This window comes from Erythrolamprus reginae, chromosome 1 (assembly GCF_031021105.1).
Source record: "Erythrolamprus reginae isolate rEryReg1 chromosome 1, rEryReg1.hap1, whole genome shotgun sequence".
Classification (NCBI taxonomy): Eukaryota; Metazoa; Chordata; class Lepidosauria; order Squamata; family Dipsadidae; genus Erythrolamprus; species Erythrolamprus reginae.
This window is the reverse complement of record NC_091950.1, coordinates 138,247,603-138,272,498: the sequence shown is the minus strand read 5'-3', so window position 1 is coordinate 138,272,498 and position 24,896 is coordinate 138,247,603. Positions and strand designations below refer to the sequence as shown.

At 41.1% G+C, this 24,896-nt stretch overlaps 2 protein-coding genes across 3 annotated transcripts in view; both read right to left on the bottom strand.

Moving 5' to 3' along the window:
* The window catches only part of RAB3IL1 (RAB3A interacting protein like 1), a 44,884-nt gene extending 32,118 nt beyond the window's left edge, over positions 1 to 12,766 (bottom strand). The window contains exon 1 of one of the 2 annotated variants that reach the window (XM_070766638.1): positions 12,508 to 12,766. In XM_070766638.1, coding sequence (XP_070622739.1) covers positions 12,508 to 12,518 — 11 coding nt within the window. In that variant the 5' untranslated portion in view covers positions 12,519 to 12,766. The remainder of the gene's footprint in view (positions 1 to 12,507) is intronic. The other variant, XM_070766646.1, reaches the window with a different exon arrangement.
* The window catches only part of LOC139175661 (veficolin-1-like), a 940,898-nt gene that overhangs the window by 634,887 nt on the left and 281,115 nt on the right, over positions 1 to 24,896 (bottom strand). The gene's annotated exons all lie outside the window — the stretch shown is intronic.

Genomic DNA, 24,896 nt, shown 5'->3' with positions numbered 1-24,896 from the left:
TGTATGAATAAATTACTAAAATGAGTCCTGGTGGCGCACTGGTTAGAATGCAGTATTACACGCTAACTCTCTTCACAGCTTGGGATTCGATCCTGACCGGCTCAAGGTTGATTCAGCCTTCCATCCTTCTAAGGTCAATAAAATGAGGGTCCAGGTTGTTGGGGGCAATATGCTGACATTAAGTTTAGCCAATATTAGCCTATGGCCAAGAGTTGATTACATCAACCTTGGAAAAGAGATCAGGAGTAAATGAGATAGTATATGTATCAAGCAATAGCAATTAAATCAGATTGGTTCAAGTTCATGTGAAGCAAGAAATAAATAAAGGATATATTTGCAAAAAAAAAACCTTTGCAAAATAAGAATAAGCTGTTTGATTTGTCAGTTCTTGTCTTATACTTCAATTTTGATTCCAAGTAAAATATCTCATTAGGCAGCCAACAGCCTGACTAGCAGCCCAATGGAAGCCACCCAGATCACACTGAGACACTGAGGCTCAAAGTCTCTCAAAAGAACCAAGTGAAGAGATGGATATTGATCCTGAACATAAATAAATGGCATTCATTTAAGTGGACCTACCTTTTGGCTATGATTAAAGAGCCAGGAGCCTATGTTTCCTCTCCCCGCCTTGAAGGCTGCTAATCCTAAACAAAGCATCAATCCTAAACAAAGTTAAGAGATAACATCAGGAGCTCTGCAATAAGCTTCTGCCCATTACAATTCCATGAAATCAGTGTGCCTGAATTTTGCAAGTCCCCAAATGTCTATTTTTATTTCACAAAGCTATTGATATCAAATTCATTTCCACCATGTGTAAGTATCTACTGCCCATTTTTCAGCCCCTAAAGCTCCTGCCAAGATTAAGCAAATGAAATTTGCAGGCAATTTTCCAATTTCCAACAGAGCTGTTTGCCAACTTACTTTCTGAAAATGCTTTAAGCTTCCGCTAGGCAGAGTTTAGCCCCACGCTGGCTGATGATGATATAATTCCCATGCCTCCTCCAAACTATTGCGAAAAGGAGGAGGAGGAGGAGGAGGAGGGGGAGGGAGGCCTTGCTCTCAAAAATATTCCCCACCTCTGCATCAACTGCTTTTCAGCTCTCTATTGTTAGATTTGAATTACCATTCCTGGAATCAAGGAAAGTCCCTCTCAGCATCAAAAACAATGTGCAGCAAAAGCTGGGAAGCTACTGACACGTCCTGTACCTGACTTTACATTGTTCTTTGCTCAGTGATCTAGAAAAAAGGGAAAACAAAGTGTTCTATGAAATTCTGTGGTTGGGATGAAAGCCCTCAAGTTCTTTACAACTCTGACTGCATATCTATTCCAGAACAGGTGGGGTTTTTTGTTGTGGTTAGCTCTGGCCCAGCTCCTGCCCCAAGGACTGTGGATGTGGGGGAGACATCCACATGCTGCAGGCCTGTTTTGCCCCCCCCCCCCCCGGTGGAATCTGATGATGAAGGCTCCTCTGACCAAGAAGACATGAGTGACAGGGAGGAGGAGAGTGTGGCAGACAGCTCAGAAGGAGATCAATTATCTAGCTCCTCCTTGGATTCAGAACAAGAGTAAATGATACAGCCACGCATGCCGAGAGCGATGCATAGGCAACAACAACTGAGAGATTATTATCAAAGAAAATGAGACCATCTGTGGTTGGGTGGGGCTGTGGTAATTAGTGAGGCTGCTATAAATAGCAGCCTGTGGGTTTGGCCATTGTGGAGGATTATCTGATCCTTGTGTTTCATGACTGCTTTACTGACTGACTTTTTGTGTGCTGATTTTTCCCTGCTTTGAAACTAAACCAGAGCAAAGTGTGTTTCACTTTGTGAAAGGACTTTGAATTGACTCACAGCTACAAGCTAAGTATCACAGGACTGATAAGGGACTTGTATAAATTACCAGTTTGTTTGGAGACGAGTGCTCTTTGCTATACCAAAAAGAGGGCTTAGTTTAAGTGAATTTTCTTTATAAAGAACATTGTTTTGAATTTTCAAACGTGTGTGTGTCTGAAATTTGTACCTGTGAATTTTTGGGAGGATTCTACCAGAGAGCCCGACAGAACAGTTTTAAAAATAAAAAATAAAATAAATCATATTGAAAGGGTTTGCAGAGACAATCACTTCTGGAGGAGGAAAACGGGTCTTTCTAACAAAGTCTGTAAAAAATAATTATCAAAAAGAAAGAAGTTAGGGGAAAATATAAATAAGCCACAAAAAAAAAGTTTCTTATCAAAGCACCACTCTTAAAATTGACCCAACAGAACTGAAATACAGACGGGTGAAGAACATAGAAATCCGAAGGGAACAGCAATACAAGTTGTGCTCATGTTAGGACTGAAGAAGAGCCTGCCCATCACAGTTATAATTCATGAAAGTAGTAAAGCAGGCTGGTCATATAACCAACCCGATTTTATGATATTTTTTCAGTGGTCATTAAGCAAACACAGTGACCCTATGGTTTGTTATGGTGCAGGTTTGGTTTACATTAAAATCAATGCAAAATTAGTCAAGTGATTGCAGGATGCTGCTAACAGTTGTAAATCTTTGATAGGTGAAATGGGTGGCATATAATTTTAATAAATAAATAAAATGTGGCCCAATTGCTAAGAGCCAAAATGCACTCATGTGACTTCAAGAGAAGGGGAAGCCATTGGAATTTTGTACCGCTATCTTAAGTACACCCGGTACATCCTTTGGGACTTTAAGCAGTCACTAAGTGATTGGTCATAAGTTGAGGACTACCTGTACCGTCCCTTTTAAACCCAATTTGGGACACTGAGTAACAAAAATGCCAAAAGATTTTCACATGATCAAGAAAGATCTTCCCCGCATTTCATTGCATATTGATTTATAATCTGGCCGAATAATCTGAGAAAACAGAACACAGGTCAAGTACATGCAAACCAATCCTTTTTTAAGAAAGTGCCAGCACTGTTTTAAAAAACCCAAACAAACTCAACAGCAACACTATTTTCCTGTAGCTTAAGTAGATCAGGGACTACTTAAAATTTAGGTAGGAAAATAATTAAGCATGGTGGGGAAATGGTTAATAAATAAACAAGTCTCTCAGGAAGACTTAAAAACTAATTCCACCGGAAAAAGCTAAGCCCAACCCAGAACGAAGTCACAGTTTTGGAAAGCATTTGGAGATTAGGTAAAAAGAAAAGAAAATCAGTGCAGGAGCATTAGAAAATCTTATTTGATGCCGCTGTGCAGACAGTTCCCCAATCTTCCATATCCTTGCAGAAAACTGTATATTGCTGAAAAAAGATACTAGATTTTCCTGACGTTGAGTTTTCCATATGCAGAGATCTTTTTAATATGAAGAATCAAATCCCACCTGCACCGTGGAACAGTAGAGAAAATCAAGCTATTGACACTATTCATAATGTCCAGCTGACCTGTTGTTTATTAACAGTGATGCTGTGGTGATACTATAAATATCTAGTACAAATTTCTTGGATAATCATCATCTGTTGGATTACAAAAGAAATAACTTTTCCAATATTGCAGACTGACAGCATTAAACATTTTAATATGTTTCTTTAATTGCCTGAGGTAATTGACAGGGGCAACAATATGCATTTTCAAGGAATTATTGAAAGAATTATTATATGCAATTTCTGCTTAATAGAAGTGAGCTAATAGGAAGATAGAAAATGGCTAAATACTTTTAGTGGCAGTAAAAGACTCATTCTAAAGTAGAAGACTTATTCTAAATTAGGAGATCATGAAAAAGAACGGAAAAGATATTAGCAATCCCAAATGTTATGGTGAGTTATGAAGCAGTCCAATTAGCACAGTAAAAGACCTAATAATGATCAATGAAACCGTTGGTTCAAAAATCAATTAAACAAGATATTAAGAATCCATTAGAAAACCTTTTAGTATTCAGTAAAGTCGGGGAAGGAGAAAATGTTGGACAAAATTATTCCATTTCATATAGTAGAAATATGGGAAGTAGAAACACTCTTATTCCATATTAGATTTGTCCTGGACTTAAAACAATGATCTTTTATGAGTGCAGTATAGACTTTATTGTTGGAATTAAAATATTCATCAACCTGTAAAACCAAGATAAACTAACATGTAAAGAACATTTAGATATATTAATGGAAAAATTAATGCCCAATGAGATTAGCCCATCCCACCCACTCTGGCAGAAGGGGCTTGCTCCAGATCCCGTCAGCCAAGGAATTTCAGCTGCTGGGTCTTTTCTGCCATGACTCTCAGCCCCCCAGGTAAGATCTGCTCCCACACTTTTGACTTTCAGAAAGACCTTGAAGATATAGCTGGGCCCCGATGGGATGTGGCAGGATGGATGTGGCTAATATAGCAAATTATATTCCATCTGCTCCTTGTGCACTTTGCTCCCTCATTTACTGCTTAGTTTTATTTTAATTTAATTTTAAATCCCTTATTTATTGTTTTAATTATCTTTAATATGTTTTAATTCAACATCTGTAAGCTGTCTAGAATCTCCTCTAGCAAGATGGATGGCATACAACTTTAATAAATCAATAAATAAAATAGTAAGTGACAAAACAAAGTCTAACATAACTGAAACTTGGTAACCTGGTGAGAAAGTAATACCCTTATTCCAGGAAGGAATTGCTTCTGTCCTTTCCCAAAACATTTCTAAATGTTAAGGCTGCAGAATATGTGGCATGGGAGGAAGGGAGGTTGGGGATGAAGACAGGCTGAAGAATAAGAATCAGTCACAAAAAATACTTGCATCAGATTTTCAGAAACTCTTATCTTCAATCTCCCTATGTTACCACTGAGGAACCACCAATTCTCAAGTGAGGTTATGGGTGGTTATTGGAAGGAGAGGTGAAAAATTGCTTTCTACCAATACTTCTCTGGAACCAAACCAATAATTTCTTCCTGGTGCTATCTTAATTAAAGCCTTGAGAGGCTTCAAGAAAATTCTGCAGCAGCCACAATGTGGGAACATCAATAAATAAACATACAGTACTGTATATCCATCCTAAGATAAAATACAGGAAATAGTATAAGGGCAGACTAGATGGACCATGAGGTCTTTTTCTGCCGTCAATCTTCTATGTTTCTATACTCACCCCACAGAGTGGTTGTTGTGGGAAAGGGAGGGAATTTTATGTACACTGCCCTGAGGTCTTGGAGGAAAAACAGGATATAAATCTACAGATGACTGAAATAACATTTTAAAAACCTTCTGAAGATGAAGAATTGAAGGGACTTATTTTGTTTTTGTAGCTGGGAGTTGAATTTAACTGCTGTGAGCCCTCTAGCAAAATCTATAGCAAAGACTCAATATATATGTCTAGAGTAAAATAGATTATCTTTAAAAAGAAGAATTATATATTTAAAATAAGTGACTTAATAAAATTTCTTCACTAATGGTCAACAGGCTGTCTTTTTAAATAATTGCAGAACAAGCCTTCCATACTTTTTATGTTTTAGATAGAAGATTCTGCAAAGTTATATTTGTCCAAGAAATTTCATTATGATCAGTTTAATGTGCTGCATTAAAAACAAACAAAAATTGAGCAGAAAAGTACCAAATAACTTATGTTATTTATGCAACTGGCCCTGCATTCCAGCATAATGCCAGGTGACGCTGGCAGAGTCTGGTCTGTCCCTTAGAAAAGTCAAAATGAATCAGCAAGTCTTGGTTTCTGTGTGGCTAACAGATATTAAACATACTGAGTCAGCATTTACAAACACACTTGAAAACATCCTTGGGTAATTATTATTCGAGGGCTACTTGGAACAGCAGAGGCTATAGTAGAACATAGAAAAACTGTCTCATTTTGCCCACAGCACAATTGGGAATCTATATCTTGGCTTCTCAAGTTCAAGAGATCCAAATCTTTTTAAAACTGCTGGTTTTCTCTTTTTATCATCACACAATCTGTCAGATGGACATATCAGTTGGCTATTCTGCTTACATAGAAACATAGAAACATAGAAGACTGACGGCAGAAAAAGACCTCTTGGTCCATCTAGTCTGCCCTTTTACTATTTCCTGTATTTTATCTTAGGATGGATATATGTTTATCCCAGGCATGTTTAAATTCAGTTACTGTGGATTTCCCAACCACGTCTGCTGGAAGTTTGTTCCAAGGATCTACTACTCTTTCAGTAAAATAATATTTTCTCATGTTGCCTTTGATCTTTCCCCCAACTAACTTCAGATTGTGTCCCCTTGTTCTTGTGTTCACTTTCCTGTTAAAAACACTTCCCTCCTGAACCCTATTTAACCCTTTAACATATTTAAATGTTTCGATCATGTCCCCCCTTTTCCTTCTGTCTTCTAGACTATACAGATTGAGTTCATTCAGTCTTTCCTGATACGTTTTATACTTAAGACCTTCCATATATAATAGCTATTGTTAATTAAAACTTAATGCAATGTGATGTGATATACAATGGAATTTCATTCATGTTTGATATATACAGTTAACATGCATGATCAAAACATTTAAATATGTTAAAGGGTTAAATAAGGTTCAGGAGGGAAGTGTTTTTAATAGGAAAGTGAACACAAGAACAAGGGGACACAATCTGAAGTTAGTTGGGGGAAAGATCAAAAGCAACGTGAGAAAATATTATTTCACTGAAAGAGTGGTAGATCCTTGGAACAAACTTCCAGCAGACGTGGTTGGTAAATCCACAGTAACTGAATTTAAACATGCCTGGGATAAACATATATCCATTGTAAGATAAAATACAGGAAATAGTATAAGGGCAGACTAGATGGACCATGAGGTCTTTTTCTGCCGTCAGTCTTCTATGTTTCTATGTTTCTACAGTTAACATGCAGAAGAAGGCAACCATTCAGTCACAAACAGAAACTTGTAAACTTCTGCTTGCCTAGTTTAAAAGGAGCTCAGTCAGCAAGAGTTTCTTTAAAAACAACTGTCAGTTGAGCAAAATAGTTCAAGTTCTAAACCATTTCTTAGATCAGAGGAAGAAAGGGCTGAATTATATTAAAAGTCTTTCATTCCCACAAATAGTTCTTTATTGCCAACTTTCTGGAAATGCTTTTGAACTGCTACTTACCTACTCTATAGAAATTGTAACTACGCTTGCATGCTTTCATGATGAAAACAGACATTTGCAAATCTTTCAAGGCTGGGCATTCTGCTAAGAGTTGTTTAGTGACAACTCAGCAAAAATAAATGAGCAGCAATCAGAAAATTTCAAGTTTACTGAGCCTTAATAAAATGTAAAAGTATGTTATTTAAGGTTTCCTGTTTTGGGTAGCTTATTGATGAAAATTCTGAGAATGCAAAAAACTAATTTTCACCAATCCTTGGAAGACAGGAGGAAGAAGGAAAACTTTTATGTAACAAAAAGTAATAAATTTAACAAGTACTTCAAATACTTTTTTCTTTCACTGATTTTCTTTCTTTTTTTTCACTTTTTCAATGCCACTTCTCCTCTCCCTATACCCAGTTGGGTGAAGTGTTAATGCAGCAGGCTAGAAACTAGGAAACCATGTGTTTTACTCCTGCCTTAGGTACATTACAAATTGGGTGTTCTTGGATCAGTCACTTTCTCTCAATTCTAGGAAGGAGGTAAGAAGAGCAAAGTACTTCTGAAAAACCTTGCCAAGAAAATTGCAAGGACTTGTCCAAGGCAGTCTCCAAGAATCAGACACAATGGAACAAAAGAAAAATAATACTCTCCTAGCCTTCCCTTTTATGCTTATTTCAAACTTCAAAAACTTACGAATTCATTATTGGTCCATCTAGCATTCTAGCTCAATATCAATATCACTCCCTGCCCCAAACCAGATTCTCCTCAGATCCATGGGGATTGCAAATATGTAAGAATAAACTTCCTTAGACTTTCTATAGTCCTAAAGACTTTCTGTAGTCCTTTCTGGAGACACTGAGAAATAAACTTGGGACATAGTCTACTGTCTATGGAGATTCTCAGTCATCCAGGCCATGATTGTCTCAAAGGTGCTTTTTCAAAAGGCAACTGGACTTTGTTTTGCTTGAAGATGTTTCACTTCTCATCCAATAAGCTTTATCAATTCCGACTGTATGATGGGGCGGGAGGGTAGAAGGATTAATTTTGGCCCAAAGCCGTAAGAATTAGTCAGAGTTAATCCTTCTATTCCCCACTACTACCACCATCAGTCAGAACTGATAAAGCTTCTTGAATGAGAAGCAAAACATCTTCAAAGAAAAACAAAAAAGGTCAGCCTTCTTTTGAAAAAGCACCTTTGAAATAGTCTACCAGTATTAGATAAGGAGGAGGGGGAAGAGAAATGCTTTTTTATAATGTCTATCTGCTGCAGTCAACAGTACAACTGGTATTCTGCAGGAGGTAGCAAGGATGAATGAACTTGTCTATTAAATGCTCCCATTGAATTCATGCCCTCATGTACTGAACTTCCTCCTGGCTTTCAAAATACATCATCTAGATACATTCACGCCATTGCAATAAACCTATTTCCCCAACTAAAGCCCACTCACAAGAGCAATCCTGGCAAATCAAAGACAGGTAAATAATTATTATTACAGATCTAGCATTAGTTTAGTCCTGGCAAAGACTAGTGTCTCCGGTCTAGAACTCTAACCATCTATATTACCCATATACATAACACCCAGGGTTTAAAAATTATCTCCTACTTCCACAATGTAAAAAAATTGGCCACAGCTCTTTTCTCTGGCCTTTGCTGTCTGTTGTCCATTTCTTGCAGTAGCTTATATAATAGTCCTTCCTGTTTCCTTCCTTCTTTGCAGATGTCACTTCTGACCTGCATAAAGTTAAACGGGCTTTCAGCCATATCAATATCTAGGAATATTATTTATTTTTGTTGCTCAACTCCAGGACTTTATGTTTATTTGACTTATTTGAAAATTGGAAGCAACCACACTGAAGGTAAAATTCAGAACCATAAATCAGTGCAGTTGCCACTGTTAGTCTGGATTAAAATTGCAATCTGGTTTTTATTTTCAAGAACAATGTATCCAATGTAGCTGCTCTTTTCAAGAAGCTTTCTTATGAAACAACTCCCCCACTCCAAATTTAAATATAATTAACAGGGAAATAATGATATAATAAGGTATTGGAATTAATGTCAATAAGTATCCTAGTTCTGCCAGCGACCAGTTAGGTCCCACAGGGTTGGCCTTCTCCGGGTCCCGTCGACTAAACAATGTCGTCTGGCGGGACCCAAAGGGAACAGCCTTCTCTGTGGCGGCCCCTACCCTCTGGAACCAGCTCCCCCCGGAGATTAGGATTGCCCCCACCCTCCTTGCCTTTCGTAAACTTCTTAAAACCCACCTCTGCCATCACGCATGGGGGAACTGAGATATTTTCCCCAGGCCTATATAGTTTATGTATGGTATGTTGTGTGTATGTTTTTTAAATTATGGGTTTTTAGTTTTTAAATATTAGATTTGTATTGTACATTGTTTTCTACTATTGTTGTGAGCCGCCCCAAGTCTACGGAGAGGCGCGGCATACAAATAAAATAAAATAAAATAAAATAAAATAAAATTAATTAATTAATTAATTAATTAATTTTTCTTAGGAGACTTTTAATTTGAAGCTATCGAAGAGACAGTCCTCATTCTGGGCTTCAAGGTTACAAATGCTCTTCCCTGCAACACTGAGACCAAGTAAAATCCTCCTTTCCAATTTAGTGAGGAAGGCTAATGTCTGCCACAATGGGAAGCTGTTAGCAAGATCTTTTTAAAAAATCTAATTCTGCTGAAACAGGAGAAGGGGAGGGGGAAATGTGCTGGATCTGCACTTTTAGCAAAAGGCCCAGTGAGTTCCCTGCAGAGCTGGCCTGACAGAGCAATATCCTGCATGAAATGCCTTTAGATGACTTTTGGTAGAATTCTGCAAAGGAATATGCCCAACAGAAAAATCTGCTTCAATGAAAGAAATCTCCTCTGACACCAGAAATTTGTCGTTCTACATACAGTATACCTGGAGAGAAATTATTAACTTGAAAACTACAAGAAAACTTCATTGTTTTTTCTGGTGCTTTCACACAGACTAGTTAAAGCTCTCTGAACACATATTAGCTCAGAAATAACACTCATACGGCTATTATACTCCTGGCATTCTACTTTGCTTTAATGAGAGAATCAAGCCACTTCATGAAGTTCTCTTTGATTTCCATAATATTTCTCACATTGCAATGCCACAACATCAACCTGACATCACAATTCTGAATGGAAAATCAACGGACACCTTAACTAAAACTAGAAAGCTTTTTGGAATAAAACCTAAAATGCTTGGCAGTACTATATAAAAATGCTTATACACAGTCACTTTAGTAGGATTTCTGGCATAGGAATTCCTAAAATGATGTTCATATTCCTTGGCAGCAGAGCCTACAATCACTGGCTGTCTCAAGATCAATATACACATCACTCTTGTTCTTAGGACTTCAAACGCACAGCAACAATTGAACCAAGATAAATATGTGATTCTGCATGTCCACTGCACTTGCAAACACCGAAATGTTGTTGCAAGGAAAAAGGGTACATTGCGTGCTACTTATCTTTCTGCATCACATCTGAGTTGGTCCTTTACCCTTTCAAAGATAGTAAACAGACAAAAATAGATGCTGAAGAGCCAAAAGTGCTAGATTAAGAATCAGTCTTCCTAGTCTTTATCGCAAATAGTTTTGACCTGACTTTAATTCTTCCTTTATGGTCCTGAGCATGAAGATATGAAGGTTTACCGTCAAGGATGTTTGTTTCTGGAAGTTATCAATAAAGCTCTGCCCTATAAAGATGCCAATATCCAACAATATTATGCATCTAAATTTTCATCAGCCAGCCTTTGATCTCCCCTGTCCCTTTTTTCCAGTTCATGGGGCTAACCTTTAGCTAACAGGCTGAAAAGAAATACTCTACCCTTCTGCACAATGTTTGGGGAGAGTGATTTTGAACCTAAAGTGATAATTATCCATTCTATCGCACAGAAGCATCAGAAAGGCCAAACTCTAAGGCAGACCCAGGCAAGGGCAGCCCACGGGCCACATCCAGCCCACCCGCTATCTGTGACCGGTCCGTGGAGGTCAGGGTCCACTCCAGTGCGAGAATGAAAGAGCTCACCACGTCTGCTGGGACTCCTCCGGTTCCTGCTTTCCTGATAAATCATGAGGAAAGCAGGAACCGGAGAAGTCCCGGCAGACATGGTGAGCTCTTTCATCCTCACACTGGTGCTCCTACGGAGAGCGACTGAGCACAGAAACCACGCAAACACTCCAGCACAGTGACTGTAGTGTACCGTGTTGCCGTAAAGCAAAGAATTGTGGGTCTGTAGAGTGGGCCTGGGTGTTTAGGTCAGGCCAGGGTCTGGGTCTTTACAGTATTGGGTAGAACTGGGTTAATTATATTAGTCCAGCCCTCTAAAACCATCCCAATTTATCATGCGGCCCCATGTCAAAATTAATTGCCCACCCCTGCTCTAAGGTGTACTTCTGGGGCTCCACAAAGGAACACATGTCAACCAGTGGCTGAAACTACAGCCAAGCACTTTAAATTGTTGTACAACAACAGGTAGATGGGCAGCAGAGCACTTACTTTCCACGTTGTTTGCTGGGTAAGTGGCAAGTTGGTACAAGGAATTGGAAGCAATAGTGACTGTGAGGACAAGGAAGAGGAAAAAAGCAGAGGGAGTATGGGAGACAATCAGGTAGTCAGATGGGTTTGGAAAGTCTCTAAATGTTTTCTCTCTTTTCCCCCCAAATGTGGGAATGTATCAACATTACCATTCAGCGCATATGCATATGCACACATGCATGCACATACGTGCACACACAAACACACACATACAAAGAGAGAGAGAGAGAGAAACCCATCTCACTGTTGTCAGTTCTTGGACAGGTATTTCATACACCTGCACCTATTTTTTTTTGACTATGTTTGCAAGGAATTTATGGAGTTTCACTTGTACCATTTTCAAACCTAGAGCTTTTTCACTGGGACCGCATGCACCAGAACCCCCAGCTAGATGGAGATTTTGTAGCTATGGGAGTTAAGGAATCCAAATCCTCTGGAATTCGTCAGAATATTCTGCTTTCCGGAGTAAAATTGGATCATTCCAACTGTACCTGACATCAGTCTCAAAACCTAGACCCCTCGCTGATCACGGTGCACAATTATCCCAATTCACACGTCGGTCGCGGAACTGGGACTCCTCCTCGTAATCAGACTCACACACAAGTTCTTATCCGTAATAAAACGCAAGCTAGCCAACAACGCCTCCCCTGCCTTCTCGTCAGCTTCTCCCAGCCGGCGCTCGGGGACTCCTCTCTGGATCCCGCCCCTGCCTCCGCACCCTTCAGCCGGGGTTCCCTGGACCTAGAAGCCGGAGGCTCTTCCGCAGGATGGGCTGCAAGAGCAGCTGACGAGCGTTCAATCCTGCCCGAGAGGTGGGGGGGGGGGGACCCGACAGGACAAAAGGCACGTCAAGTGCCACTGCGATCCTCATCGCCTCCCCAGTCGGAAATTCACCGCAGGCTCAAAGACTTCCTACCCAGTCCACATGCTGGCTTCGCGGCACTTCCAAAGGCGCCACCGCGCCGCGTGCCTCACAAGCAGGACCGGGTATCCATCGCCCCTTCGGCGGCTGTGCAGAGGACCCGGGGATCGATCCGGAGCCGGCGGCCTGCCCCTTCCCCCTTTCTTTTCTTCCCAGCGGCGCTGCGGCAGTCGCTTGACTGGGGTGGGAAGCCCTCCCAGCCAGCTGCTTGGCTGGCTCCGCAGCTGGGGGGGAGGAGGAGGGTCGGAAAAGACACGTGACCCCTCCGAAGCCTCTCCTCCCTCCCTTTGCCCATCGCAGGAATGCACGTGGACATCTCGGCGCGGCGGCGAGTCACATGACCCGCCTCCCAATCACTTCCCTACAGTGCCGCGGCTGAGGCTGGAATCTGCCGAGTCCCGGCGAGGGTTTTTTTTTGCTTTTCTTGGTCGCTACTGTTAGTTAGTTAGCCACCTCTCTTGCTTTCTTAGGTTTATGAAACATCCGATGGAAGATCTGCTAGAAGATTTTTTCCCCTCTGGAGTACAGCGGGACAAAAATATAATAAACAGCTAATCTATCTATCTATCTATCTATCTATCTATCTATCTATCTATCTATCTATCTATCTATCTACCTACACTGCTCAAAAAAATAAAGAGCACACTCAAATAACACATCCTAGACCTGAATGGATTAAGTATATTTACCCAAATAAGAGAATGGATTTAATATTCTCACTGAATACAGTACTTTGTTCTGTACAAAGTTGAATGTGCTGACAACAAAATGAAATTGATTGTCAATTAGTGTTAATTCCTAAGTGGACAGTTTGATTTCACAGAAGTTTGATTTACTTGGAGTTATATTCTGTTGTTTAAGTGGTTCTCTTTATTTTTTTTGAGCAGTCTGTCTATAAGAACATAAGAGCCATGCTGAATCCAGGTCAAAGCCCATCGAGTCCAGCATTCTGTGTAACACAGTGGCCCACCAATTGTCCTTGGGGATCTTGAGCAGAAAGAGAAGGCAAGACCCTCCCTTTCTCCTGACCCCCAACAAATGGTACTCAAGGGAATCCTGCCTGCCTCAACCAACATAGAGGCGGCACATGGGCATCCGTCTATCTATCTATCTCAGTGTTTCCCAACCTTTTTTGAGCCGCAGCACATTATTCATATTTTCAAAATCCTGGGGAATACTGAACGGGGGGGCGGGGGGGCGCGGAGGGGGCTAAAGAAAAGTTTGGACCAAAAAAAATCTCTTCCTCCATTTCACTCTATTTCTCCCTCTTTCTCTCCCTTCCTTCCCTTCTTTCTCTCTCTCCATCCCTCTTTCTTTCTTCCTCTCTTTTTTGCTCTCTTTCTCTCTCCCTCCTTCCCTCCCTCTATGTCTTTCTCTCTCCCTTGCTCTCTCTCTGCCTCTCTTGCTATCTCTTTCATTCTCTCTTTCTCTGTCTCTCTTGCTATGTCTCTCTCTCTCTCTCTTTCTCTGTCTCTCTCTCTGTCTCTCTGTCTCTCTTGCTATCTCTCTCTCTCTTTCTCTGTCTCTCTTGCTATCTCTTTCTCTCTCTGTGTGTCTCTCTTTCTCTCTCTTGCTATCTCTCTTTCTCATTCTGTGTCTCTTGCTATCTCTCTTCCTTTCTCGGTCTCTATCTTTCTCTCTTTCTCTGTCTCTCTCTCTGTCTCTCTTGCTATCTCTTTCTCTCTCTCTCTCTCTGTGTCTCTCTTTCTCTCTCTTGCTATCTCTCTTTCTCTCTCATTCTGTGTCTCTTGCTATCTCTTTCTTTCTCGCTCTCTATCTTTCTCTCTTTCTCTGTGTCTCTCTCTGTCTCTCTTGCTATCTCTTTCTCTCTCTCTCTCTCTCTCTCTCTCTCTTGCTATCTCTTTCTCTCTCTCTTGCTATGTCTCTCTTTCTCTCTCTCGGGCGGGGGGGTGGGGGCTAAAGAAAAGTTTGGACAAAAAATATCTCTTCCTCCATTTCACTCTATTTCTCCCTCCCTCTTTCCTCCCTCCCTCTTTCCTTTCTATCTATTTTCTTTCTATCTCTCCCTCCCTCTTTCCATTGTATCTCTCCCTCCCTCTTTCCTCCCTCCCTCTTTCCTTTCTATCTCTCCCTCCCTCTTTCCTCCCTCCCTCTTTCCTTTCTATCTCTTTTCTTTCTATCTCTCCCTCCCTCTTTCCTTTCTATCTCTCCCTCCCTCTTTCCATTGTATCTCTCCCTCCCTCTTTCCTCCCTCCCTCTTTCCTTTCTATCCCTCCCTCTTTCCTCCCTCCCTCTTTCCTTTCTATCTATTTTCTTTCTATCTCTCCCTCCCTCTTTCCATTGTATCTCTCCCTCCCTCTTTCCATTGTATCTCTCCCTCCCTCTTTCCATTGTATCTCTCCCTCCCTCTTTCCATTGTATCTCTCCCTCCCTCTTTCCTTTCTATCTCTCCCTCCCTCTTTCCTTTCTATCTCTCCCTCCCTCTTTCCTTTCTATCTATTTTCTTTCTATCTCTCCCTCCCTCTTTCCTCCCTCTTTCCTTTCTATCTCTCCCCCCTCTTTCCTTTCTATCCTTCTCTCCGTCCCTCAGCAGCGGCAAAGAAGAAGGAAGGAAGGCTGCAGAGGGCACCGAGGACAAGAGCGCTCGCTCGCTCCCTCGCCCTCTGACTTCCCTCCCTCGCTGCTGAAGGGACGAGCGCGGGCACGAGCGCGCGCGCGGGCCTGTTGCAAGAAGTTTTTGTTTGTTTGTTTTTTCCTTCCCCCGGCTCACGGGAGAGAGAGAGAGAGAAAGAGCGCAGCCAGGGAAAGCGGCCTTGAGCCGAGTGCGAGCTGCAGGATGCGGCAAAGGACTCCTTGCCAACCAAAAAGGGGGTGGGGGTGGTGAAGGCAAAGCCTGGGAGGCGGGGAAGGGAAGAGCGGGAGACCTCCAGACAGAACGGCTGAGGGGAAGGAAAGACGGAAGGAGGGAGGGATTGAGAAGCGAAGCCAGGGAGGGCTGAGAGAAAAGGGGAGCGGTGCGCGCGTGAGAGGGGGGGCGGGCATTCCCGAAACGGACGGAGAAAGCCCTCTCTCACAGCGAAAGCGCTCCCAGCCAGGGGGCTGCGAGAGAGGGCATTCTCCGTCTGTTTCGGGAAAGCCCGCCCCGGCACCCGCAGCGCCCCGCCCAGCTGGAGCTTCCCTAGGAGCTCCGCAGCACACCTGGCTGTGTCTCGCGGCACACTAGTGTGCCATGGCACACCAGTTGGGAAACGCTGATCTATCTATCTATCTATCTATCTATCTATCTATCTATCTATCTATCTATCTATCTAACATTCAATGGCAGCCAAAAAGGCCAATACAATCCTAAATTGCATTAACAGAGGAATACAATCTAGGAGTAGGGAGGTACTAATACCACTCTATAAAGCCTTAGTTAGACCACTACTAGAGTACTGCGTCCAGTTTTGGTCACCACGCTACAAAAAGAAGACAAACTAGAGAAAGTGCAGAAGGGAGCAACCAGGATGAAAAGGGGACTGGAAACTAAAACATACGAAGAGAGGTTGCAGGAACTGGGCGTGGCTAGTTTAGCAAAGAGAAGGACCAGGGGAGACATGATAGCAGTCCTCAAATACTTGAGGGGCTGTCACAGAGGAGGGGATCAGGCTGTTTTCCCAAACACCAAACCGCCAGGAAAGGAATAAGGGACAGAAGAGAGATTTAACCTGGCAATAAGGAGGAACTTTCTGATGGTGAGAGCGATCAACCAGTGGAACAACTTGCCTGCGGAGACACTTGGGACTTTTAAGGGGAGATTGGATTGCCATTTGTCCAAAGTGGTGTAGGGTCTCCTGCTTGGGGCAGGGGATTGGACTAGATGACCTACAAGGTCCCTTCCAACTCAAATAAATAAATAAGTAAATGTGTAGGGGTGTATCGGGTGTTCAGCACCTCTGGTGTAGAGTATGTGGTGTCCTTTTACAGCAGCTCATTTTCGGACAGCTTTTGGGGCAGCTCGTTCACCTTTGGTGAGCACCTGTCATTCGGCCCTCACCTGTGGCTCCTATAGCATGCACAGTGGCCACATCCGGGCAACAGCTTCGACAGGCTGGCCAAACCAGGTTGAGAGTAGCTGTTGGGTCATTGACCTTCGGTGAGATAGGGACTTGTCTATCCCGAGCATGTGAAGACAGATTCCGGCAGACTGAGTGGATGAAAGCTACTAGAATAGGACAACAGTCATGAAGGCGGTCTTTGTAAGCGATGGGGTACGCTAAGAGCAAACATGTATAGGATAGTAGTAGTTTGTATAAACATAAGCAAAAAGAGTAACAATAAAAGAGAACTGTAGGACAAGGATGGTAGGCACAGTCAATCAATGCAATATTTTTATATCTGCTTTTTGGTGGAACCTAGTAAAAATTCTGGAAAGCTGCAACGTGATTCCCTTACTGCTTAAATAAAATTGTGTGGGGGGGGGGTTGGATCTGATGCATTTGAATGTTTAAATAGTAGAGGGAAAGGGAGGAAGGCTAAAATTCAGTGTTTTTTTAATTTAGAAAATCTCAGCTGCAAATGCCACCACCAAATGAGGGATGGCCTTTCTTTTCTGTTTTAATTATAGCGTAAACTGCTTTAAAATGCCTCTTGACTTTTCCAAAACAACAAATTAATCAGCTGTACTTTGCAAATGTTTCTTAAAGTAGCTCTCTAAAACAGTGATTTTCAACCTTTATTGAGCCGCGGCACATTTTTTACATTTACAAAATCCTGGGGCACACCACCAACCAAAATGACACAAATCTAATAAATAAATAAATAAATAAATAAATACATACATACATACATACATACATACATACATACATACATACATACATACATATACACATATATACATACATAACCCCCTCATATATACAATCCCATGTAACATCCCCTTATAAATACAGTCAATCATCAATCATCCCTCCTCAAATTTATACCACTGTCTCATTTCTGGGTACTTCTCCTGTCTTTCCCCCTTTTCTCTCTCATGTTTCTCATTTCTCTCTCTTCCTCCCTTTTTCCCTCATTCCTTTTCCCTCTCACTTCTCCTCTTTTTCCATCCCTGTCTCTCTCCCCCCCTTATGTGTGTGTGTGTGTATACACACTCGAACCATTTCCAAAAACAGTTGAGGGCTGGGGGTTTTTTCTCTTTTATTCTTTTCAAAAACAGGTGTGGACTGGGGGGGGGTTCTTATTATTTGGGTGCTTTTTACCATATGCTTCAAGAATCACCTCTCTCTTTTGTTTCTCTCTCCTCTCATTCTCTGCCTCAATCATTTTCTCATTTCTCCTTTTTTCTCCCCTTTTTGTTCTCATTTCTCTCTCTCTCCTTTCCTCTCCCTATCTGTCTCTCTTGCTTTCTCTCTCTCTTGCTATCTCTTTTTCTCTCTTGCTTTCCTTCCCTCTCTCTCTCACTCGTTCTCTCTCTTATTTTCTTTCTCTCTCTCTCTTGTTCTTTCTCTCTCTCTCTCATGCTTTCTCTCTCTTGTTCTTTCTTTCTCTCTCTCTCTCTGTGTTGCTCTCTCTCTCTCTCGTTCTCTCTCTTCCTTTCTTCTCTTTCCCCCCGGCTATTGCCCGCCGCTGCTGCTATTGGCAACCTCCTCGGGAGGCCGGCAAAGGTTGCTTTGAAAGTCGGCCCCCTCGCGCCCATGGCTTCTTGTCGCTAATAGCGGCGGCAGGCAATAGCCGGCCCGGGGGAGGGGCGGCTTCTGCAAGTGGGAGCTCCAGGGCTGAGGCTTCCACTTGTGGCTGTCCCCGCCCGCCCAATCCGTCCTTCTCTTCGGCTTTCTTGGGGTGCGGCTCCTCCCACAGCGGTGGCTGCAGCGGCGCTGGCGATCCGGCCGCTAGCCGCTCCGAGCGCTGTGGGAACGCCTACCCCTCTCACAGTCCCATCCTGGGCTGTCAGTAAAGGGGCTGCTTCCCATCCCCCTGCCAGCTTGCTCAGAACGTTCAAACTAAGGAAAACCTTCGCCGGCCTCCACAGAGAAGAAAGGAAGAGAGAGAACGAGAGAGAGTTCCCACTTGCAGGAGCCGCCTCGCGGCACACCTGACCATGTCTCGCAGCACACTAGTGTGCCGCGGCACTCCGGTTGAAAAACACTGCTCTAAAACAATCACCTTTCAGTTGCATTTTAAGTCAACATTAATTGGTTTAAATATATGAATTCAGAGTTCAGTCTTGTATTCGGAAGATTATCTCCCTATTCCTACTTGGAAGTTGGGAGCAAATTTTCTATTTTATCAAAAGCATACAGGAGTTCCAAAATCCAGAATCTCTGCAAGTTCTGATTTTAACTCCCACACTTAATATCCTTGATTCAAACAGGTTGGGGAGGCAAGGGAAGCTTATGCATTTATCTTGTGTCATTGGCCCGCATGTGTTCAGTTACTGAGCCCTGGCAGTGCAAAATAAAATGGAACAGTTTCCAGAGCTGATCCCTGTCTCCATTAGGGCCTATAACCAGCAACCAAGAAAAAGAAAGTGCATAATTTAATGATTGTTGCCCTCATAAACTCATGCCACAAATAAAAAGTACCACAATTTGGGGGTGATTGTCCTACTGCTGAAACGAATAGCAGTGTGATTATATTGCAAAAGCACATCATTCACTTTTGAAGCATTTGAATTGCCAAGCAATTTAATTTTCCATATACTCCGATTATGCCGTATTAATAATAATTGGATTGAAGATAATGCAGGATAATCTTTATTTTGCCCCTGAATGTTATAATATTGGATAACAAACAGTCATAAGCAGAAGAGAGATTTGAGTGTACATGCAAAGGCTCGGAGGACACACATCAAGATGTCCTTGAAAGTCTTTTTGCCAGATGTCATTCCATGGAACTCAAGCAAATAAAAACATTGGCCTGGCTATTCATGCAAAGTATCCTTGCATTTCTTTGAACATTTATCATGGAATTAATATAATTTCCATGTCATATTTATGAATCTATTCACAAGGTTTATTACCAATACCTTCAGTTCTAATTTCTGCTCTTAAAAAACAAGATTCAGATTACCTTTCAACAAACATTAAAGTCATGGCAATCAATTTGCTAATTGATAAAGATAGAAATAAGAACCCAGGGTTCATAATTATATATCTGTTCTATTATTTTGATCTGAGGATTTACAAGGAAATGTGGACTGTCCATTTATCAAATCATAAATCGTGCGTTCATATGGTCCCTAGATTAAAATCTCAACAGCTTTAGGATTTTCAGATTTTCTGTTTCAAACTTGGAAACTTCCTGAGCATCTTCAATAAGATATACTGAACTCAGTGGCATTTATTTCTATTTAAATGTACATATAAAATCAAAATAGCAATAGTTTTGTTTCTGATCCCCAGTAGGATTTAGAACAAAGTCCTATTGAGTACAATGGATGTCCACCACCACGACACCATGTAACAAAGTATAGAATGAAAGTATAGAACAAAGTAAAGAATGATCACATTTTGAGTATGGGTAACCAACCTGCATTTGTGGCCATTACAATGCCCCACAGTCACAGGATTCAATTTATTATGTTTTTTTCCAGAAACCAGCTTTTGCTTCCAGTTTCCAAGAAAAATAATGGCCGTAATGAAAGAACAATAGGTTTGCTTAACGACTGTAGTGTTAACTGAAAAAAGGTTGTAAAATCAAGCCTGGCCACATGATGTCCTGCTTTATGGCTGCCATGATTTATGACTGAACTTATCAAGCTCAATTATGATTTTAAGTTGAGAACTACCTGTATATGTTTCTCTATGTTTTAAATCATGATTGTACACTGCCCATTGTATACCACCCAGAGTCATTTCTGATGAGATTGGTGGCCATATAAATGTAACTAACTGGATACCCATGCTTCGCTACAAAACTATGTATTGGGGCTTAATAAATTAGCACAATAAGTGACTGTATTATTTCATTAGAGACTTTAAACTAAGTTTCTGTTACAGATGAAGACATTATTGTAAGCAGTGAAGAGCTGCAAAAAATTTTACTACCACACTGCGGGCGTGGCTTATTTTGTGGGTGTGGCTTGATGCTCATATGACCATATGGGAGTGGCTTGTCAGCCATGTGACTGGGTAGGAGTGGCTTGCCAGCCATGTGATCAGGCGGGAGTGGCTTGACAATCATGTAAATTTGAAAATTAATGAATACGGTAGCTTAAAAAGTGATTTTATTATTTCGTTAGAGACTTTAAACTAAGTTTCTGTTAAGTCTGTACTCAGAGACTTATTCAATTCAACAGGTTTTCTTTATTCATCATAGTCATAGGAAACGCTCTCTACAACAACCAACTCCCAACAATTTATACATTTCTTTTAGGTGGGAACATTTTACAGACAGCAGTTTATTTTTGGCTGCGTTTTAACCAATCAGCGATTTAACCGTTTATCTCTTTAAAGACATAACAGTTTCTGTTACAGATGAAGACATTATTGCAGTGGTTCTCAATCTGGGGGTCGGGACTCCTTTGTGGGTTGAACGACTGTTTCACAGGGGTCACCTAAGACCATGAGAAAAGACCAATTTCCCCTGGTGTTAGGAACTAAAGCTTCTATTCTGGCGCCTTGCAACGTATTTTTACAATCCAACCAATCAGGCGTTTACACTGGGTGTGTCCCTCTGACCTCCCTGCCAATCATCTTAAAGCTCTGTTGGGAGAATTGGTGCTAGACTTATTGTTGGGGGTCACCACAACACCAGGAACTATATTAAGGGGTCGCGACATTAGAAAGGTTGAGAACCACTGCATTATTGTAAGTGTAACAACAATGAAATAGATGGTCTTAAGGCCTTTAATCCCAACAGCATGCTCCAGAGTCAGTTCACCTGACAGCCTGGTCATCTTCCAGCCAGAGAGAAAAACCAGGAGTGTTGTTTTCAGGGAGGACCTGAGCAATTCATCTGAGGGATGAATTGAAAGTCTATGCTATGCAATTTATTAGCCTAGTTACATAGATAAAACAGCCACTGTTGCTGCTGGGATTAAAGGCCTTAAACCCACCTATTTCATTGTTGCTACACTTACAATAATGTCTTCATCTGTAACAGAAATTTAGTTTAAAGTCTCTAACGAAATAATAGTCACTTTTTAAACTACTCATTAATTTTCAAGCTTTAAGTGTCAATTTATCAAACTCCATCACATAGTTTCATAGCGAAGCACAGGTATCCAGCTAGTATATAGATAAATAAATAACTACATTTCAACTAAATATTTTATATTTACAGATAAACGTGTGTGATCAGTGCATGTAACTTGACATGTTTTCATCTTTCTTTTCAAACCGCTCTCAATGAAAGAATCTCTAAAGTAGGAGAGAAAGAACTGTTTGCTTGCAAATCTACTTTTCTCTTTTCTGTTTTTTCATTGCAACAGCAGCAGACACAGTGAACAAATGTTTCTTCTTATTTCTTTTGACATCATTATAAATATTTTGAAAGCTGTAAACTTATATCTCCTGGGATTTCATCCAGCAAGCAAAACATGCAAAGTTTACGCAAATTCCAGTAATGTGATTTGCCTTGCAGTGTTTTTTTTATTGTTATTCTTGTAGCTCTGCCCACACTCTTTTTTTTAATTTGTTAACTTCCCTCTTCAATTATTCCTGAAACTGGAATTATCAAATATTTCTCTGACCTTTCTCACAAACCTGCCCATGAGTGTCTCATGCTCAGAACCTGGGGGACATCATTACACTAGTAATCTATCCTAGGCTACAAGGCTATTTAGAAGTTCCCCATACAATCTATCCTATGCATAGGAAAGACAGTGGGTGGTCCATGCCTGGATTGAAACATAGGTTTAATCTAGGCGTGAATTCAAAATGTATATGTCAGAGATGCTCCAGGGTGGGAGATGGGGAAAAGCCAAGACACTGAGATGGCTGGAGAAAAGTAGTAAAAAGAGGGAGGGGCATTAGACTTGAATTCAAGAGTGGCAGCTAATGAGAGGCAAGGGGAAAGGAGGCACAGGGAAAATGTGGAGACTGGACAGATGAGCTATTGGGTGTGCCTTTGTTGAATTCAAGCATGGAAGGGAAAGGGGAGGAAGGCAGTGGGAAGATTGGCTGTGGCCTGGACCTCAAAAGAGGAGGTTAGAGAGGAATAAAAGGAACAAGCCTTGCTCTGTTCTCTCCATAAGAAAGAGAGAGAGATTTTTATCTCAGCCAAAGGGGACCACGTTTCATTTGCCTTAACCATGATTCTGCTCATAATAGTTCCATCAACTAACCAACACATGTTTGTTTCACTTGCTGCTCCTACTCTGGATAGGAGATTTCTGTACACAGAAGCCAGAGGCCTCTTCCCCCAAGTACCAAACATTTTGTAATATGGCACTTTCTGGAAGCAACAGCTGAGCAAACCAAAGAAAGACATAATAAGAATATGAACCTGAAGTTTAAGAAGTCCATAAAAATGGGCAGCTCGTACGTACCACATTTTTCAGAGTATAAGACGCACCTTAGTTTTGGGGGAGGAAAATAGGGGGGGGGGGGATCTGCCTACCAAATATTCATCTGGCTAGCATCCTTAGTCTGGTCAGATTCAGCCCATTATTTTATCCCTTGGTTAGGGCTATAAAAAAAACCCCTTATTCGGAGAGAGTAACAATGAAAGAGCTTGCAAGCTGCTAAGAGCTGGGAACATCATTAGCACCTGGTTAAGGCTGGAAAGAAACATTCTGAGTAAGTAAAGCATTGGAAAAAAACCTGCACAGACGTAGGGCTTGGAAAGCATTCTTTGCAGAGAGTAACAATGAAAGCTTGCAAGCCGCTAAGAGCTGGGAACATGGTTAGCACCTAGTTAGGGCTAGAAAGAAACTTATTCAGTGCAAGTAAAGCAATGGGGAAAAAACCTACAAAGACTTAGGGCTTGGAAAATATTCTTTGTTGAGAGAAACAATGAAAGAGCCTGCAGGGTAAGAGCTGGGAAGATCATTAGCAGCTAGTTAGGGCTGGGGGTGGGGGGTGGAAGCTACATTCAAAGTATAAGACACACCTGGATTTTCAGCCTCTTTTAGGGAATAAAAAGGTACGTCTTATACTCCAAAAATATGGTAGTTAATTTGACAGCCAAAGAAAAGGAAAAAGTATCACCTCTGTATTGGTGCATTATTCTTTGAGACACAGCAGTGGAGATGAATGAACATGACTTGCTATGTACATGACATGTTTTGGATGCTCTCTTGAAAATAAATGATCATATATGTGTTGAAAGCCCAAGCTTGGAGCAGGCTCTGAAGAAAAAGCACAAGAACTGGAGCAGGAAGTAGACAAACTTCAACTCATCGGGCAACAGAGATCCAATAAAGACACATTCAACAAGAATGGACAATGAAGCAGTTTCATTTCATAAAACAATTGAGTGTTTGTTTATTGAGTAGACTTGAGGGTCATCCAGAAACAACATAAAAGATGCTCTGCATTACTGGAATTCAGAAACAGATTCAATAGTCTTCCAAAAGAAAAGGCCTCTGGGCCTTCCAAAAAAGAAGAAGATGTTGCTGAACAGGAAATGAGATGGTGCCTCTTTGAAAGACCAAGCAGCATCTGGCAAGGAGACAGATTAGTTACAGTAACTGGTGATTCAGTACTATGAGGAATAGAAATAAATATGTGTTAACCAGATCTATCAGTTAAGTATGCTGCCTGACAGGAGGATGGATCAGGAATACATCACAATGAATTTTAAGATTTATTAAGTTTATAATCATCAAAAATATTAATTAAAACGAGGATGGGAAAGTTTATATTCCAGGTGATTAACAGAGATAACATTAACAGGATTAGTTAAGACTCAAGAATATAGTACAATTCAAAATGATCTTGGCAGATTATAGGAATGGACTGAAAAGAATGAAATTGGGACAAAGTACAAGAGAATTCATTTAGAAAGAGAAATTAAATGCACAGCTAGAGGATGGCAATTTGGCAATATTACTAGTAAGAAAAATCTTGAAATAGTAGTTGCAGAGTAAATTATGAGTCAGCTATGTGTAATGACAGCAAGAAACAATGCATCTAAAGAAGTTCTAAATCACTGGAAATAATCATTTCATTTTATTCTGTGTTTACAGTTCTGGTCACAATACTTTAAAAAGTGCTCAGATGAATTGAAGAGCAAATTTAGGCAGAAAAATGAAAAGTATTGGAGAGGGGGAAAAACCAAAACCTTAATCTCATGAAGAGAAATTCCAGTAGCTAAGATGAAGAGATTTCACATAGAATAATATCAAGCACTGTTTGCATAAGGCAGAACATGAAATAATTGTTTTAAGATAAGGACAGTCAGATAATAGCGAATGTTAAGGGAAGAATATCTAAGAGCAACAGGAGTTTGACAGTTTAGGTACACAGAGAAGAGATAGGATTCCCTTTAATGTA